The sequence below is a fragment of the Manduca sexta genome, chromosome 3, assembly GCF_014839805.1.
Source record: "Manduca sexta isolate Smith_Timp_Sample1 chromosome 3, JHU_Msex_v1.0, whole genome shotgun sequence".
NCBI lineage: Eukaryota > Metazoa > Arthropoda > Insecta > Lepidoptera > Sphingidae > Manduca > Manduca sexta.
In genome coordinates this window covers 8,596,207-8,612,666 of record NC_051117.1, presented here as the reverse complement: position 1 = coordinate 8,612,666, position 16,460 = coordinate 8,596,207, and the positions used below count along the sequence as shown (strand labels likewise).

Genomic DNA, 16,460 nt, shown 5'->3' with positions numbered 1-16,460 from the left:
CCATAAAATTCCAACATAAATGTCATTATTAACATTTTAATGGTCCATCGCGATGAATCACGTCCGGGGGTCCAGACGGGGTCCGGGAGGGGGGTCAAGTGGGAAAGTCGCAGGTTATCGTCGACGTGTCGAGTGAACCTGGGGAGTGCGCCGGCGCATGACGTCCACACGTGTACAGGGTGTTTATTAAACGTATGTTTTATAGAAAGTTTGTCCAGAAATATTTAACAATCAAGCTATCATCAAGTCTAAATTTCAAGCTTGATATATAGAAATGCAGGTAATGATATTTTGAGGATACACAATGCACGCTTCACAGAGCTCACAAAGGGTTAACAGTCTTTTAAAAACTACAGAAAACTTTTTGTGATAAGTTGAATTATCAAAAACCTAAAGTTCAAATCATGCTCTAACTTTACTTGAGGATTTTCCTTTGATGGAAAATGGTTCGGGTCTAATAGTGGCATAGGATACAAAAATGGTAATATTACAATAATAATAATATCAGCCTTGTATTATATACTATCGGACTGCTGGTAACGGACCTCCTCTATTACTGCAGGGAGTAGGTCTTAGTCTACGACGCTGGCCTAGTGCAGATTGGAAGACTTCACATATCCTCAAAATTCCTATAAAAAATTTCTCATGTATGCAAGTTTGCTCATGATGTTTTCCTGCATCGGTAAAGCAAGCGATAATTCTTAAACATACATAATTTTAGAAAAGTCAAAGATATGTGCTCTTGGGTTTTGAACCTGCAGACATTCTACTCGTAATAGAATATTAGAATAAATGAAATAAGTCATATAATCCAATATTTAGGCCGTGTTTCATCCGTGGTCAAGTAAAGTTAACAGTGTTAACTGGACAGGCGCTCTTCGTTATGAATTCGCTTGTAATTCGCCAGTGTGATAAGAGTCAATTTTTAACCGACCATAGATGAATATTCGACCTTAATGACATCACAAATTAGAAAATCAAAGAGACTAATAACTAATTAAATCACCAATTAAAAATATTAGAATCCTCTGCAACATACGGAAGTCGAAAACAATGTACGTTCATTCTGAATAATGACTTTAAATAAATAACAATGATTTTAAACGCATTGATGGAAAGTTCAAATTCCCTAAGTGGTAAGGTAAACGGTAACCGGATATGGCGACCCCTCTGTACTCTATAATTTTTGTACCTTGTAATGCATGTTTATAATGGTTATTTGTAATGACAATTTGTTAGGATTTAATAGGTGATGTTTACCCTCGAATTTAGTTCTTGTTTCAATATATAAATGGTGTATTTTTCAAAAGCTGATGTTAAGAATATGAGAGTGAGATTCTTAAGAGAAAAAAAGTAATTTGTACTTCAGTATAAACAGAATTTGTATTTAAATTATGAATTATAAGGGATAATTACACCTTAGGGTGCTATTTTAATAATTATTGTTGTTAAAAAAGCTTAGTCTAATTAGTTACAAAAGCAGGTATTCGCAACTCCAGATGCAAATCTAAGTATTTTCATTTATTTTTAAATTCAGTGGTCATTTTACCAAAACTTCTTAAATCGAAAAAAAAATCCTCACCCCTCCCACTCTAGTCTGAAGGAAAATTAAGGGTATCAAGTCATTAAGTGAAAAGGCATATTTTCCTCCGAAGTTACAAAGTATTTGGGAAAGGAAAATAGAAAAAGGTAGAGGACACCTGCCGAGGCCTTAAGGTGAGTACAGTCGATCACAAAAAAATCAAATCAACAAAGTTAGCAATTGGAAAATTTTGAGTTCGATTTAAAAAGGTTTTTATGAATTCCATATGATGCAATAATACTGGTAAGCACTGATTTGTATCTGTTGAAATCGTGAGAATTTGGTGAGTAAATTAGATTCGGCAAACTTTTATATGAATTTTGGTATACAAAACATAATATTATTTTGTTTGCATTTATGTTAATATAGAACCAAAGTGGCAATATGTATCTAAAGTAAATGATCAAATTTTAAACATAGGTGCAGATCAGTAAAATCTAAATTGATCGTGTACAGTTCCGTTTATATAATTTAACAAAATAAATACCAACAAAAACTATTTCAAACCTGACTGTACCGGATTTGAGTCCCCAGTTTCCGGTCCGCCATCTTGTCTCCCATTAAGCTTAATTACTACCCGAAACAAGGGTACTACGACTGTTTTTTTGTTATTAACGTGAACAATTTGTTTAGAAACAGATTTGAAGTTTCAGGGGAGGGATGGCTTAGGTGGAACCATCCTGGATGACGTCATCATCAAACTATTCTAGTCTATGAATAGCGTAGTTGTATTTACGACTAAAGTATTGAGGTCTTGGGTTCGATTTTGCGTAAAGTTATATTAGGTTTCTCTGTTCAGTATCATCTAGGTGCCTGGTCTATGTGTATGTATATGTTGAGGAGCTCCTTTTCCGTACTTAGCCCGTAGTAGGTCGGGCCGTTGTGCGTGGAATGCCGGCTATGGGTCTATTCTTTCCAGAAGCGCAGGATCTTCCTAGGTGCCTGGTATTGAGCCTGGTAAATGGTAAATGGCAACAGGGTTCCCTAATCTATTCCCTAGACGGGACAAATTGTTATAAGTTACTATAGTAGGATTTTGAATAATAGTCGCTATCCAATCAAATACAAAATACGTATGTATAAGATATTAAAGATTTTCCTCTATATACTTCTGGAGGGAAGTGGACAATTAATATTTCCAACTCCTCCCTATCTTTATATTTATCGGTGTCATAAAATGCGTGCCACTGCTGATACTGGCTTACAGGAGTTGTAGTGGTGGGTGTAAGGGCGGAAAAGTCTTTATATGCTCTTGGGGTATCTTTAACATCCTCGTGAAACTTGCTTTATTAAATTTCTAGCTTGGCAGTGGCTTGGCAATGTCTCTAGCATTATTGATGTTGATGTAAGCAGCGGGTGTAGCATACCCTCGAACTGAACAATAGCTCGAGCGCCTACGTTCGTTAAATAATATAATTACGTATACATAAAGATATCTTTAAGTATAATTATTGAGACCTTACAACCCTCCAATAGGGTCATAACTTGTATTTCTGGCTATACCCGGATGTGATCATGTATTATCAGTTATTTGCGTATTCATTTATTTCTTGGTTTAGATTTATTTTGAAATGTTTTTTGTTGTAATGGGTTATTATGTTACATTCTACCCTTTACCAACGAAACTATGAAATATTTGTCACAATATGCTCTGTTACACAAACTATTATAACCCAATATTATTAAACAAATATAGTTCTGACATATTCTAACAATAACTGACGCATAGCAATTGTTTCAGCTGAGGTTATTTCGTCCAATAATATTAAAAAGCATAGATCTGGTATATTCCAATAATAATTTACGCATTTACTTCAATTGAGACAATTTCGTGTCTTCAGATAGTATACTATTGGCAAATCCTTACTCTGCATAATTGTTATACCAACCATTCATCTATATTCAATAAATGAAAACAAACAACCGTCTATAACCGGGTATCGATCGCGCCCGGGCAGGCGGGGCATGACCGATCGATGCGGCCGTCACGCCTCGTGCGCCCCCACCGTGACCCGGGTGGAACCGGGCTGCGAAAGTGTTTGGTGCGGCTGATGCTTTTATACGGCTGTTTGGGTATCTTGTTGTTATAAGATTGGATGTATATTAAATTATTGTAATTAAAAAGAAAAGTATTAATATAAAATACGTTTATCTATTTTATATACAAATTTGTTGATTGAAATGCGTTTGTCTTTATGTTTATTGATGAAAAGGTGTGAAAGAATTGATAGAGAAATTTATTAAGACAGAGAGATAGAGAAACCTTTATGAAACCAAAAACCAAAGGAACAATTGAATATTCAAAAAAAGTAAACGAGTAATTAAAAAAAAATTAAATAATTACTTTAAAAATAAATGGACTATAGAGAATAAGTAACTGACCTTAAGAAGCTAGAGGCTAACTAAAATATCTGGTGACTTTATCAAAATAGCAGCTTTTTATCAGATAACCTAGACTAATATATCATCGGTTATTTACACTGTCAATAGAATTTTGTATATGGTCCTGATCTAAGTCTAATAATATTGTTGCCTTTAGTCTAATGGCAGAGAGAATTGACTGATCCGACGTAAAAACTAACTCGAAGCGTTACGGCAACCAAAATGTTGCATTAAAACTAAATTGACATAAGGGCCAGAAGAAGAAGAGATGAAACAAATAATATGAATTTCTGAAAACTGGGAAACAATTGCTCATAATACTTTTTTTGTTCTAGGCATTGCTATTTAATAACTAACGAAGTTAAAGTGTACCGCGATTATTTCTTTAAGTCCAAAACCTCATTATCTTTTCTAATGCCTATTGGTTCCCTCTTCAATTCCAGGAACAAAATTATATATTATATATTTATAATATACGGTAGAAATTACCTTACATTAGTTACAAATTTGCTATAAAAATGCAATTCTAATCTGCTTTCTGATTCTCCAACCACGCACCTAAGCAATACAGGCTACATGTTCCGGTTATCCGGTTCCATCGATCGCGCTGTCTTGCTCGGATGCGTCGGAATGACCGGTCGCGCGCGTCCGCCGGTCGATAGCCGGTTCATGGCCGGACTTACGTTACATATCCGGATTCTACTTCCTTAATATTTGTGCCAAAAAATCTGGCCATGTCACTGTGTTGGTGTTGGATGCTGAATTGTTATTCGATTTACTGTAATTGGCTTATGGAATGCTATTCAGTTATATTGAGCGAATGCTGGCATGGTCCAAAATTTTTGCAATAACTTTTATGCTGCATTGAATCTACGATAAATTTAGTTGGAAATAAACGTGCACGCTTTTTAAGATATAAACCAACTAGCATTTAGTGTTATTTCTCTGTTATTCACTTTAGAATCGAATAATAAATCAACCAAGAATGGTAAAATTAAAACGTGGTAATTAATGATGTGATAAAACAAAACAGATCATAGTTAAACATTACTATATTAAAATTTGTAGAATGATCAAGATTTAAATACAAACAAAACCTAACCTATTATCTGTTCAAGGGGACTTAGAAAATTATGTAGTGTTTATTAAGGCCAAGAAGATGGTGTCTTAAAATTAGCAAGTAGATACAGATGTCAGAGAATTTATTAAATTGACCATATAAATAAATGAATAAATAATAAATTTTGATTAACATAATTTTGAGTGTATAATGTTATTTAAAAATGACTCCTGAACTTGTGTTTACTGTGTCTTGGAAGTCATAGTCTTCTCACAAACGTTATTGTTAATTTCCAATTTAAACCCCAACCACAAAAAGGAGCTACGCAGCACTTGAAAATCTACAGGCTCTCATGTTCTTTTAGGTCATGGCGGAGTGAACCAACTCGGCGGAGTGTTCGTGAACGGCAGGCCGTTACCCGACGTGGTGCGGCAGCGGATAGTGGAGCTCGCCCACAGCGGCGTCAGGCCTTGTGACATCAGCAGGCAGCTGCGAGTGTCTCACGGATGCGTCTCCAAGATACTGTCGAGGTAAGTAATAGTGGTCGGGGGGACGAATTCCGTATCAAATAGCAGAACCTCGCCCTTCCCCCTATGAGAAACACAAACTTCACTCCCTTTTGATTATTAAAATATACCAATTCGAAACATTAGGAAAAAGATGTACTAGTGGTCTATGGAGAGTGTGTGAACGGTCTGAGGAATATAGCATTATCTATCAGTGGCAAAGGGTGAAGGTTTCGAAAGGGAACCCGACACAACATATTTATTTATTTATTAGGTTTTCCAGCAGACTTAACACCACGATTACAATAATTTAAATATTATAACTTATAGCTATAATGTAAGCCCAAGTCAGAAAAACTCAACATGCACATAATTAAACTAAAAGTGACTTAAGCGCAGCAAATAAAGTACAATATAATTTGGAGACGTTCACGCAGTATGTTAACCTATGCCTGACTATATAAATCCTGTAGAGAAATTAAAACAAATATTTAAAAAAAAGTAACTTACAAAAAAGAAGCTAAAAACGTAAGTTCTAATATACATAAATGCGGTCTGATAAAACTTTTATGATAATTAGATTTTACATAAATTACGAAAGGGAAGCTAGCAGGATTCTGGTTATATCGACCCTTCGCTATTGTTGTCTACATCTGTCACAATTCAATGTCCAACAATTGTATTCATAACCACGTCTTATAGTATAGAACTTGCTGGTTCCGGAAAAAAATTTAAGCATCATTCATTATTCGTATAAATTAACTTCCATTTACAAAAAAATGTATTAAAAGTACTTCATATACGTCATTACTAACTAAAATAATATTCAAATGATGAACGGACAACTCAGTATCCATTCTACCAAAATTCATATCCGTAAAGCAACACGAGATTAGTAACAAAGCATCGTACATTAGCAAAGCGGAGTGTGGGTCGTTCCGCGCGATGCGCCCGCGCAGCCGCCGAGCCGCACGCGCCGACCGTCTCGCACACCACTTATGTCATTTCCATTTGTTCCACCATTTTGTGGACACGTTAGGGTACCGTGATCTTGTTTCTGATTTGTAAAAGCGGTTGTAGCGGTAAAACTATTTTAAAGACTGTAGATGTTTTTTTTTTAAGTAAACGCGGATTGTAAACCGATGGAATTTGGCACACCGCCAACCCATGTCCTGAATACATAGATATCATTTTACCCGGAAAATAAAAATGAGTTTGATACCGGAAAAGCTTTTTCTCTTGGCGGTTTACGTTGCTCATTTGTGCGACATCTTTGTATTCTCACATATTACGCTGAGGCTGTATACTTCGTATATATGCGCACGGAAAAATGGTCTGGGGTCCAATAGAATGTCGAGTCATCATCATATCAGCCACAGGAAGTCCACTGCTGAACATAGGCCTCCCCCAAGGATCTCCACGTCGACCTGTTGGAAGCGGCCTGCATCCAGCGACTTCCTGCGACCCTAGCCAGGTCGTCCGTCCACCTTGTAGGCGGGCGTCCGACCTTTCGTTTGCCTGTACGTGGCCTCCACTCTAGAGAGAGAATGTCGAGTGACGAGAGATGATTGACCCGCCCCTCGGCAGTCGACACAATTATGCCGTCCTATTGGAACCGGATATACACAGGCTGATCCAGGAACGCGACACTTACGTGGACCACTGTGGTAGAATTAACACCTTGTGTGCGGTAGCTATCCGTGCCGATATAAACTATATCCTACCACAAGCAAAACTATGCGGAACCCTTTAAAAACGCAAGAAATTCGCGCCCGACCATAATCTACTTTTAGCACACATAAAGTTTTTGTAAATGAGGCGGCCATTACACGTTCGTTAAATATAATTGCTGAAGTTTATTTCGAAATGAATTATTGTTTTTCGTGACATATACGAAATTGCTTGAACAATTTATATATTTAAACGTAATTTGCGCTAAAATAAACTATAACAGTTTAGATCATTAGCTTGCTTAGAAACTTTTAAATCTGTGTTTTTTAGTTTATATAAGTGATTATTTTGAGACCACACCAGTGTCTTATGGCATTCATTATAACGCAATAATTATCGCATTAAAATAAAGGCATCATCGATGCTATTTTTTAGATGTATCGCGAGACCAATTAGAATAGTTTGTTTGAATCATTTTGATTAATTTATTTTTGGAATGAATAGAATATTAAGTTTGAGTTTTATAAGACACAGATAGATTAATTCCTGGACTAAAATATAGGATATTTTTATCCTGGGAAATTACACAAAACTACTTTCACTCTGAAGGACATTCGTGTGGAAGGAACTGCAATGTAGCATAAAATATATTTTCAACTGAAAACCTTAACTAAATAAACTTAACCAAACCAAGTTAAACGTAATGAGTTAATAGCATGCAACAAATCTTGTGCGATAAACGCGTTTGGTTTGCGGTTACCCGATGTTTAACTGTACGACTAGAAGTTAACCAGACCGCAGTTTATTCGTAGACACGCGTTATATTGTTTGGTTAAAATGGTACTTTTGCCTTATACGAAGCAATGTTCCACATATATACCTCCAATCTCCGGAAGGGTGGACAGAGGTGCAACTAATCCACTAAAATTACAGCTTGCGTATTCCGTCAGATGTTATAGGAGGCGAGCCTACGGTCCATTTAAGAAAGATGATTAATATCACTGCTGTATGAATTCTTAAATTCATATTTTTGGAAGCTTCGTACGTCCTATAATACGTATGAGTTCTCATCAATATCTTTCTAGGGGTAAGCTCAAATGTAACTTGTTCACGTTTGGTTGAACTAATTTCCCTCATAATATATATTACACTAGCTTTTGCTTGTGGCTCTAGCCAAATTAAACAATTTTTCCGAGATTTAAATTTACTCGGGATGAAAAGTTGCCTGTAGCAGTCAGGAGTACTTAATGTAACTTCCTTTTAATATAAAAAAAATCGAAATCAGCTTAATAGTTTTTTAGATAAGCGCGTTCAATAAAACAAACTCTTCAGCTTTTATTAGTACAGATATCGGATTAAAATGCAACTCAATTTAATAATCATTCGTCACTTTAGTAGTGTGGAAGCGTGTATACGCTGTAGAACGGGAGACCCTAGGTTCAAATTCCAGATCAACCAACAATATGTGTAACCAAATAATAAACAAAAATTGTTAGGAACTGGAATTTGCCTACGACATAAATACAGACCCACTATCATATTAACATATGAAAATAAACTATATGTAAATCACATTTACAACTCCACCTACTGCGCTACAGAGAATTTATGTATTTTATTCATATAAACAACGATTTCAACATTTTAATATTCCCCTCTCGCGAACGTTTTTTATTCCGTCCATCGTATGAAAATGCGATTCAATATAAGCGCACAATGACAATAAAAGCTGCTGGCCCGCTCAAACACTATTGTCCGTTTTAAATTGGAAACTGACCTGTGTAGTGATGTGGTGTCCCGCGCCGGGACTAAACCGGGAATTGTTAGAGCAGTGAATGAAAGAGTCCGTTTAGTGTGCCCCTGATATAAGAGTATATTTTTATTAGTGGGAATGTTCCCGCATATGATGATCTTTCCTAACCGAATTTCGGTCATGGCGGAGATCAGCCAAGTACACAGAAGATATTATATTGCACAAGTGTATGCGAAATACACAGGTGCACTCTCTGTTCCTTCACTCTCATAGTCCAGTGAGACGGATATCCGACATGATCGAATCGAGATCAAGCGCAGGACCAACGGCTTTACTAGACAGCAAACACCTTATTCATGACTGTGTTTTTAACTTTAAGTAAATTGGTACAATTATCCTTAAAGGACGTAAAACATTTCCTTAGTTGTTCTTAGTTATATCTAGTTATAGTAGCCCTGTATTATACTGTCCTACTGCTGAGCACGGGTCACCTCTATCAATAAGAGGGTTTAGGCCTTAGTCCACCACGCTGGCCTAGTGCGGATTAGCAGAGTTCACATACCTTCGAAATTCTTATTAAGAATTATCAGACATGTTAGTTTCCTCACAATGTTTTCAACAAGGCGACAAAAAAATTATTATTGTTGATAAAAATTACACATATACCTTAGCAAAGTCATAGGTGTGTTGGGGTTTTGAACCTGCGGACATTTGTCTCGGCAGACCGTTATGTTTATACCTGAGGTATCGTGCACTTCGTTTCAGAGTTTTTCTTACGAATATTTAAGCCAGAGAAGTAAATGTTTTTTATTTCTCAGTACAAGATCTTGTAAAAACATTATTAAAATAACAGAAGAACTATCGTGCTTGGACAAACTAAGTTCCGCCTTTCCATACAAATATATTCTCATTCCACTATAATTATTTCCTTAAACATTTCCTTAATAAATCACTTTTGACACATTTAATCAACAAAAATCAACAACTAATTCCCACGTGGTCCCGTATCCCGCGATCCCGGCACTCGTGTCCCGCGGGACTCGGCGGACATCACTCGTCTAAATAGGAACAGTGGCTTTTGATTTTCAATTTATCCACCGACGGCCGGCATTGCTTTTGTTTTGTCCCGTTCGTTTGTGCATTTGTTCTGATATGATGGACGATTTGTGATGGTGTTTTTGAGATCGGATTTTATAATTCAGGATTAATATTTAATTAAACATATTTGAAAATGACCACTGGTCGGCGACGGGGATCTATTTTGATATTTTAGTATAGCAGGCATCGTTTACACGATCGTAGAGACTTAATATATCTAATTAGTTATTGTTGGACTACTCTGGCATGACAAAGTTATTCTGTCTATACTGGACTACTGATGAAGACAATGATCAAATAGGTGTTAAGTCGAACAACGATTATAGTCCAAATGGCATATTGACTTATGAGAAACATTACTAACTTGATCGCAAAAATTATGCCGGTGGAACTACTAAGTGGAACCTACTAAATATATAGGTACAATACAGGTCACAGGAAGACGTTCCTATTCAAACGTTTATAATTCATACATTTAGGCCTTATTCATGTATTTATTTGAGACTAATTACCTCTTTTGACCTTCAAATATTAATAGAGATAAGTCATTAACTCATGATGGAAACAGGTTACTTTTCATCCTGAAATTATACGTGGAATATAGCGATAGACTCGCCCCTAGCATCATAGGACGGGACACTGGCGAAAATTGCCTTAGTTACACCTCTGCCTACCCTTTCAGTGATAAATTACGAAATATCCTGCACCAGGAATACAGGCTGATGGATAAAACTACAAAACCAGCGCATGTTACAATTAAACTCTTATTTCAATGCGTAGAGGTACCGAGTGGGCCGCGCGCAGAAAGCGTGACCGCGCCGCGCTTCCGTCTGATCATGTCTGTGTGTTTATACGTGTGTGTCGCGCTAATCTAGAAACGTCTAGGAAGTGGTAGGTTCCGGTTAGGTTGGTTTAGGACTTGCCCAGTAATAGTCTATAGGAATCAGTGGCGAAAGATCCTTATAGCCCTATTCCTGCCGGCTTCTAGAATTTTATCATTAGAATGGTCCCCCCCCCCCCCCAAAGGCAATTCTTGTGCGCTCGGTCTTCACTCCGAATGCACGCCCATGCACGGGGGAACATTATGCCGCGACTCTACGCACATAGTGTGATGTGTATACCTCTTGGTTGCCAAATACACGTTGAGGCCTAATAAGGGTTCGCGATCATCTCCCCTCCCGCTCCCTTCCAACCATCCTAACATTAGAACGGTTTGAAGACCGCATTCATGCATATTAGTACCTATATTATGTCGGTGAATGATTATTATTCAACACATTTTTTTTGCCTGAGAAAATCTGCAACTACGGATTTTATATTAGACTTTAGAACGTCAGCCATCACTATTTTGTACTTTCAAAGTAGTACAGGATGCCTGGGCCCAGCAGTGGTTCAATATATGTTCAAATATAGGACCTTATTTCAGATAGCATATTTTATTATATCACCGTGTTAAAAGTGAAGAACCTCTGTGCACGTTAACAGCAGGGCCTTTATTCTGTATGATAGTGTAAACGCATAACGCGGCCATGTCATGTTATCTTCGAGTAATGTGCGTGGAATGGTATTCTGTAAGCCAAATTTCTATAGTTCTAAACATGATGCGTTGTGATACGTGCTTGTTACGCACTGTCAAAATAATGTGCGGGATAGAGAATAAGGCCCCTGGCCGTTAAAAGAAAATGACTGTTTAAATTTGACTTATAAAAACACATTCTTTTTATAAGTCAAATATTTTATAAATAGTGTATTATAGTAATTTTAATTCATTCAACTAAATATACTCTTCTTGAACATACCTAGTGGTTGTTTTTGTTTCGAGAGTCCACAATAACATTTTAGTTCCAACACACTGTACCCTCAATAGCTAGTTTGATTCGTGGCATAAGTCTTTGTATGGAAAAGTATAGTACAACACTTGTAATAGATGCTTCAAATGGTGAAATATCCGTCATACTAAGTCATGCTATTGTATTTGTATGAAAACTTGGTTATAGAGGATGGATAGTTATACGTATCGTCATACATTTGGAATTAGTAGTGACTCATTCTTAACATTTATGACAAGTTATATTAAGTATTTTGGAATATCATATTAATGTAGTGTGAGTTGTAAAATTCATAATTTCTTCAGTTCATCCTAATAATATAAAGATTAAAAGTTTGTTTCATTTGTTCGTAGGATTGTAAAGGTTTTCTCTGGAAATACTGAACCGATTTTGATGATACTGAAATTCTTTCACTAATTAGAAGCTACATTAATCCTGAGTGCTATAAGCTTTTCATCCCACAAAAACTTGTAGACGCGGGCGGCGTCGCCTCTTAGTCTTGAATAAAGAAAAGATCCAACAGTAACTATATATTATAGTTGCATAAATTAGTCTTTCATTATATACAACTAACGTTTAAATTAATTAAATTGATAGTAAAGTATAGACGACTTGATAAAAGTCGCAGTAACACGTTGGATTCAGGCCGCTTTCGACAGGTCCGTCTGGAAATCTTTAGGTCTATGATCAACAGTGGACTTTATGCGGCTGATAATGATGATGATGATAGTAAACCCTACCAGTAGAGAAGGGTCTGTACAAGCTGATTCCTGCCGGCTTCCTTTTATATATAATTTATTTAGAAACTAATTATCGATAGAACGATTTGCAGACCGCTTATGCATAGCATATACCAGCGTGGTGGACTAAGGTCTAATCCCTCTCAGTAGTAGAAGAGGCCCGTGCCCAACAGTGGGACAGTATATAATACAGGGTTGAAATTATTATATTTATGCATATTTATACCTATATGAACTCTACAATATTTTAAACACTTCAAAACCAATGAAACAAATCTAAATATATATAACTCAAAGGTGACTGACTGTCTGACTGACATAGTGATCTATCAACGCACAGCCCAAAGCACTGGACAACTCCTTCACGCCGGCGAAGCCGCGAGCAAAAGCTAGTCTAATATATAATTCAATAAACTTATTATATTATCTTGTGGACATCAATAATTCTCAATAAATCATAACGCGATACAAATTGTCCAGTGTCGAGTGTCGAAACATATCGGCGATCTAGATAGCGAACCGCTCGGGGCGCTTAATGCGCTTATCGGAGCTTACAAACGAGCTTACGACAGATTAGCGAGCTTACGAGCTTATTGGGTTTTCTATTACAGCGGCTTGACTGTGTTTTTGGTTGATGGCATAATGCTCAATACTCACCAAGCTGCTCAATACTTTTTTAGAGATGAAAATGGTGGTAGGTTCTAGTCATTACTGATTGATGGGGAATAGAACCAAGGGATTATGGAGGTGTCTGACTTAGATCAGGAAAATCCAGACATAAAAATAATATTTTGTTTGCTCTAACTGGAAGGTATTTTGTTTTATTGTGTGTTAGTATTTTTATCTTGTAATATTATAAATGCGAAAAAAATAAAATTTATCATCATAATCAAGAATAACTTTTTAAAGAAAATAACTTTTTTAAACTTTTTAGTTTGTGAAATGTTTAGATGTTTGTAAGAAGTAAATGCAGGGACAGTTGAATGGATTTGGATGAAAGTTGACACAAGGGTATAACCATGTTCTGAATTAATACATAGGTTAATTTTTATATTGGTAATTTTCTCCCATGGGATATAGTGGAATTTTTTAATCTGTTTTTTTTTCTAATTGGTAGTAATGGCGTCGTGCATTGTTTTAAGGCTTATTATTAAGGAAAAGAGTTTTTACGCGAACGAAACAGCGAGTACCACTTAGTTAAAATAGATGTGCTAAATGTTTAAAAAAATATTTAACATTTTTTTTATTTATTTATTTTCCACATACTATTTTACAGGTAATACCCAATACAATAGCGTAGTTCAATAGTTATTATAATATCTTATTATTGGTTACAAACAACACACTGAACAAAGTACCAATAACGTAAATGAGAACAATGTATTTATTTTCTCGTCACCTAACCCTAGAACATAGGTGCGGAACCCTCTGCATTACGATAATGTTAGCGGATTCCCGAAGGACCGACACGAGCGCCCTTGTTCCCAACCCCTCGGTACAGTCAGGTGCGAAAGTGAATGATTTAAAAAAAACTTCATTTATAAATATGTGCATATATTTTGTAGATATATTCGATTTATAATGTGAATAGTGATGATGGGTGATCGAATTACTATATTTGACAAGAAAATAATTGAGATTTTTACATGAAATGTAGAGCCACAGTGTATTAGTAATTTTATTTCCAACCTTTTTGTCTATAATGGGGTACATAAATTAAACATAATACCACTACAGATAAAGTTTATATTAACTAAAGTTTAGTATAAAATCAACCTTAAAGTCGACAACACGACTATTATATCTCTGACGGCTTTCTCAGCGATGGTTCCTTAGTTGACCCATTAAAACGAGGAAAATAACTATCATCATAATCAAGAATAACTTTTTAAAGTAATCAATTTTTTAATTCAGTTAATAGCAAATAAAAAAACAATAAAAAACCGTGTGCAAGCGACAGTACATCGATACAGCATCACTTAGGGTGTGATCACACTCGTAATTGACTTATCCCGGGTGCGTTTGTGAATAATTCCACAAAACACTCTACGTGCACGCGCCCTAATACCAAATTGAGTGAGTGCGGTCTTAATTCGCTTAAGATTTTACTTTGAGTTGATATGCCGTGATGTGATGGGATATTGTATGATAGAAAGTATTTTTGCTAGTACACCACTATATTATAAAAATTTAGTGTTATGTACACTTTAAAGTGTAATAAACAATAAAGTACACTTTAAAGTGTACATACAGTATCGGAATACTAGTTTTCAAAATTTTCTCCAGACGTTTCGAAGGCTGTTGTCTTTATTGTCATGGAGCGGAGTAAGGGGAAGTTTTTTTATGTGGCTAGGCAAAGTTGCTTTACTGCACCTGATGTTAGGCGAAGTAAAGTTCATAGAAAGTGACGATCGAAGAAGGTGTAGGTTCGCCCCGTGTCAGTTATCTACCTACATTTTACAGTTATAAATATTTAGTTTTAGCTGTTGACGGCCCGGTCTAGGCAGAATGAGCTCATCGTCTTGAAATCTGGTAGTCGGTTTTAGGTTTCAGTCGGGAGAAATTTAAAACATAAAAAAACCGAGATAAAATCCAAAAACTAGTTTTATTTCAATATCTAACATCCAAATATAAGAAATCATCATACTATAGCTCTATAAAAATACGACACAAAAACTGCATACTTTTTAAATATAAAAAATCCAATCAAACTCGACTAATCAAAAAGTAGCAACAATAAATCATCCATACTTTAAAGAGCAGAGAAGGGGTGAGCCAAATCGAATTGTCATAATACAGTGCCATTATTTCATTGTGAATTTAATTTTCGTCAGTGTAATGCCGGGTCCCGCGGGAGACCTGTGAGCGAGAGGGGCCAGTTTATGGTCAATTTGGGAATATAGACGATTCTGCAATATGTTGCGATTTCTTTGGTGTTATTTGTAGTTTTGTGATTTTATTGTTTGGTCCCTTAGTAGCTTAGTTACCTTATGTTAAGTGACAATTGTTTATACCAAAAGTAACAGAAGATCGTGTATGCTGATGACTGTATTAAGGGATATGTATTTTAGGCGGAACGTAAAGTCATAATTAGGCAGACTGGCACAGTTGTGCCGAGCTAGGAAAACAATATTTCTGGTTAAGATCATGTATGCTAATGGCTGGATTAAGCAGTAGGTATTTTATGCGGAATGTAAAGACACAATTAGACAGGAATAACTGTGCTGATCAAGGAATACAATATCTCTAGCTGGAAGATTTTTCCTTGAACTTAACTTCGTTTGACATCAGATACATTGAACTCACTTTGTAGTACTAGAAACAAAATAGTTCAGCAATTTCTGCGTATACTTCTTAGACTGAGAAATGTGTTAATAATCATAAAAAAAACATCTTTTTTTTCTACTTCAAGTACGATTAATTGACTCCACTACACTTGATAGTAGTATCGGCTGAACAGATGATAACCCCTCGCTATTCGAAATCGCCTGGTTTAACCGGAAATATGCATACTGATCCGGAATGCAATGCTTCGAGTGCTACTATAGCGAGTTTAACATCTTGATACAGTGGTCAACTACAAAATCCTAACACCAGCACGTCATTCATTAAAACATTAAACGAAATTTATTCTAAAGAAGTCACATGAGAATACAGTTTGCTTAGCAGGAGATACATAATATTGATCGGTGTTCGCATAAATGTGTTCTACTAACACATTCATCATATTAGTACTTAAATGAAACATCAGTATTATCCAAATGATTGAGCAAGTTTTACTTTGAATATATTGAAATAATTTTCATTTTTTAGTTATAATTTGTTCTTGCTTTGGGTAA

The 16,460-nt window shown here is 35.9% G+C and overlaps 1 protein-coding gene across 2 annotated transcripts in view; it reads left to right on the top strand.

Moving 5' to 3' along the window:
• The window catches only part of LOC115442975 (paired box protein Pax-5), a 106,939-nt gene that overhangs the window by 61,087 nt on the left and 29,392 nt on the right, over nucleotides 1-16,460 (top strand). For both annotated transcript variants that reach the window (XM_030168227.2, XM_030168226.2), the window contains exon 4: nucleotides 5,389-5,554. In XM_030168227.2, coding sequence (XP_030024087.1) covers nucleotides 5,389-5,554 — 166 coding nt within the window. The remainder of the gene's footprint in view (nucleotides 1-5,388; nucleotides 5,555-16,460) is intronic.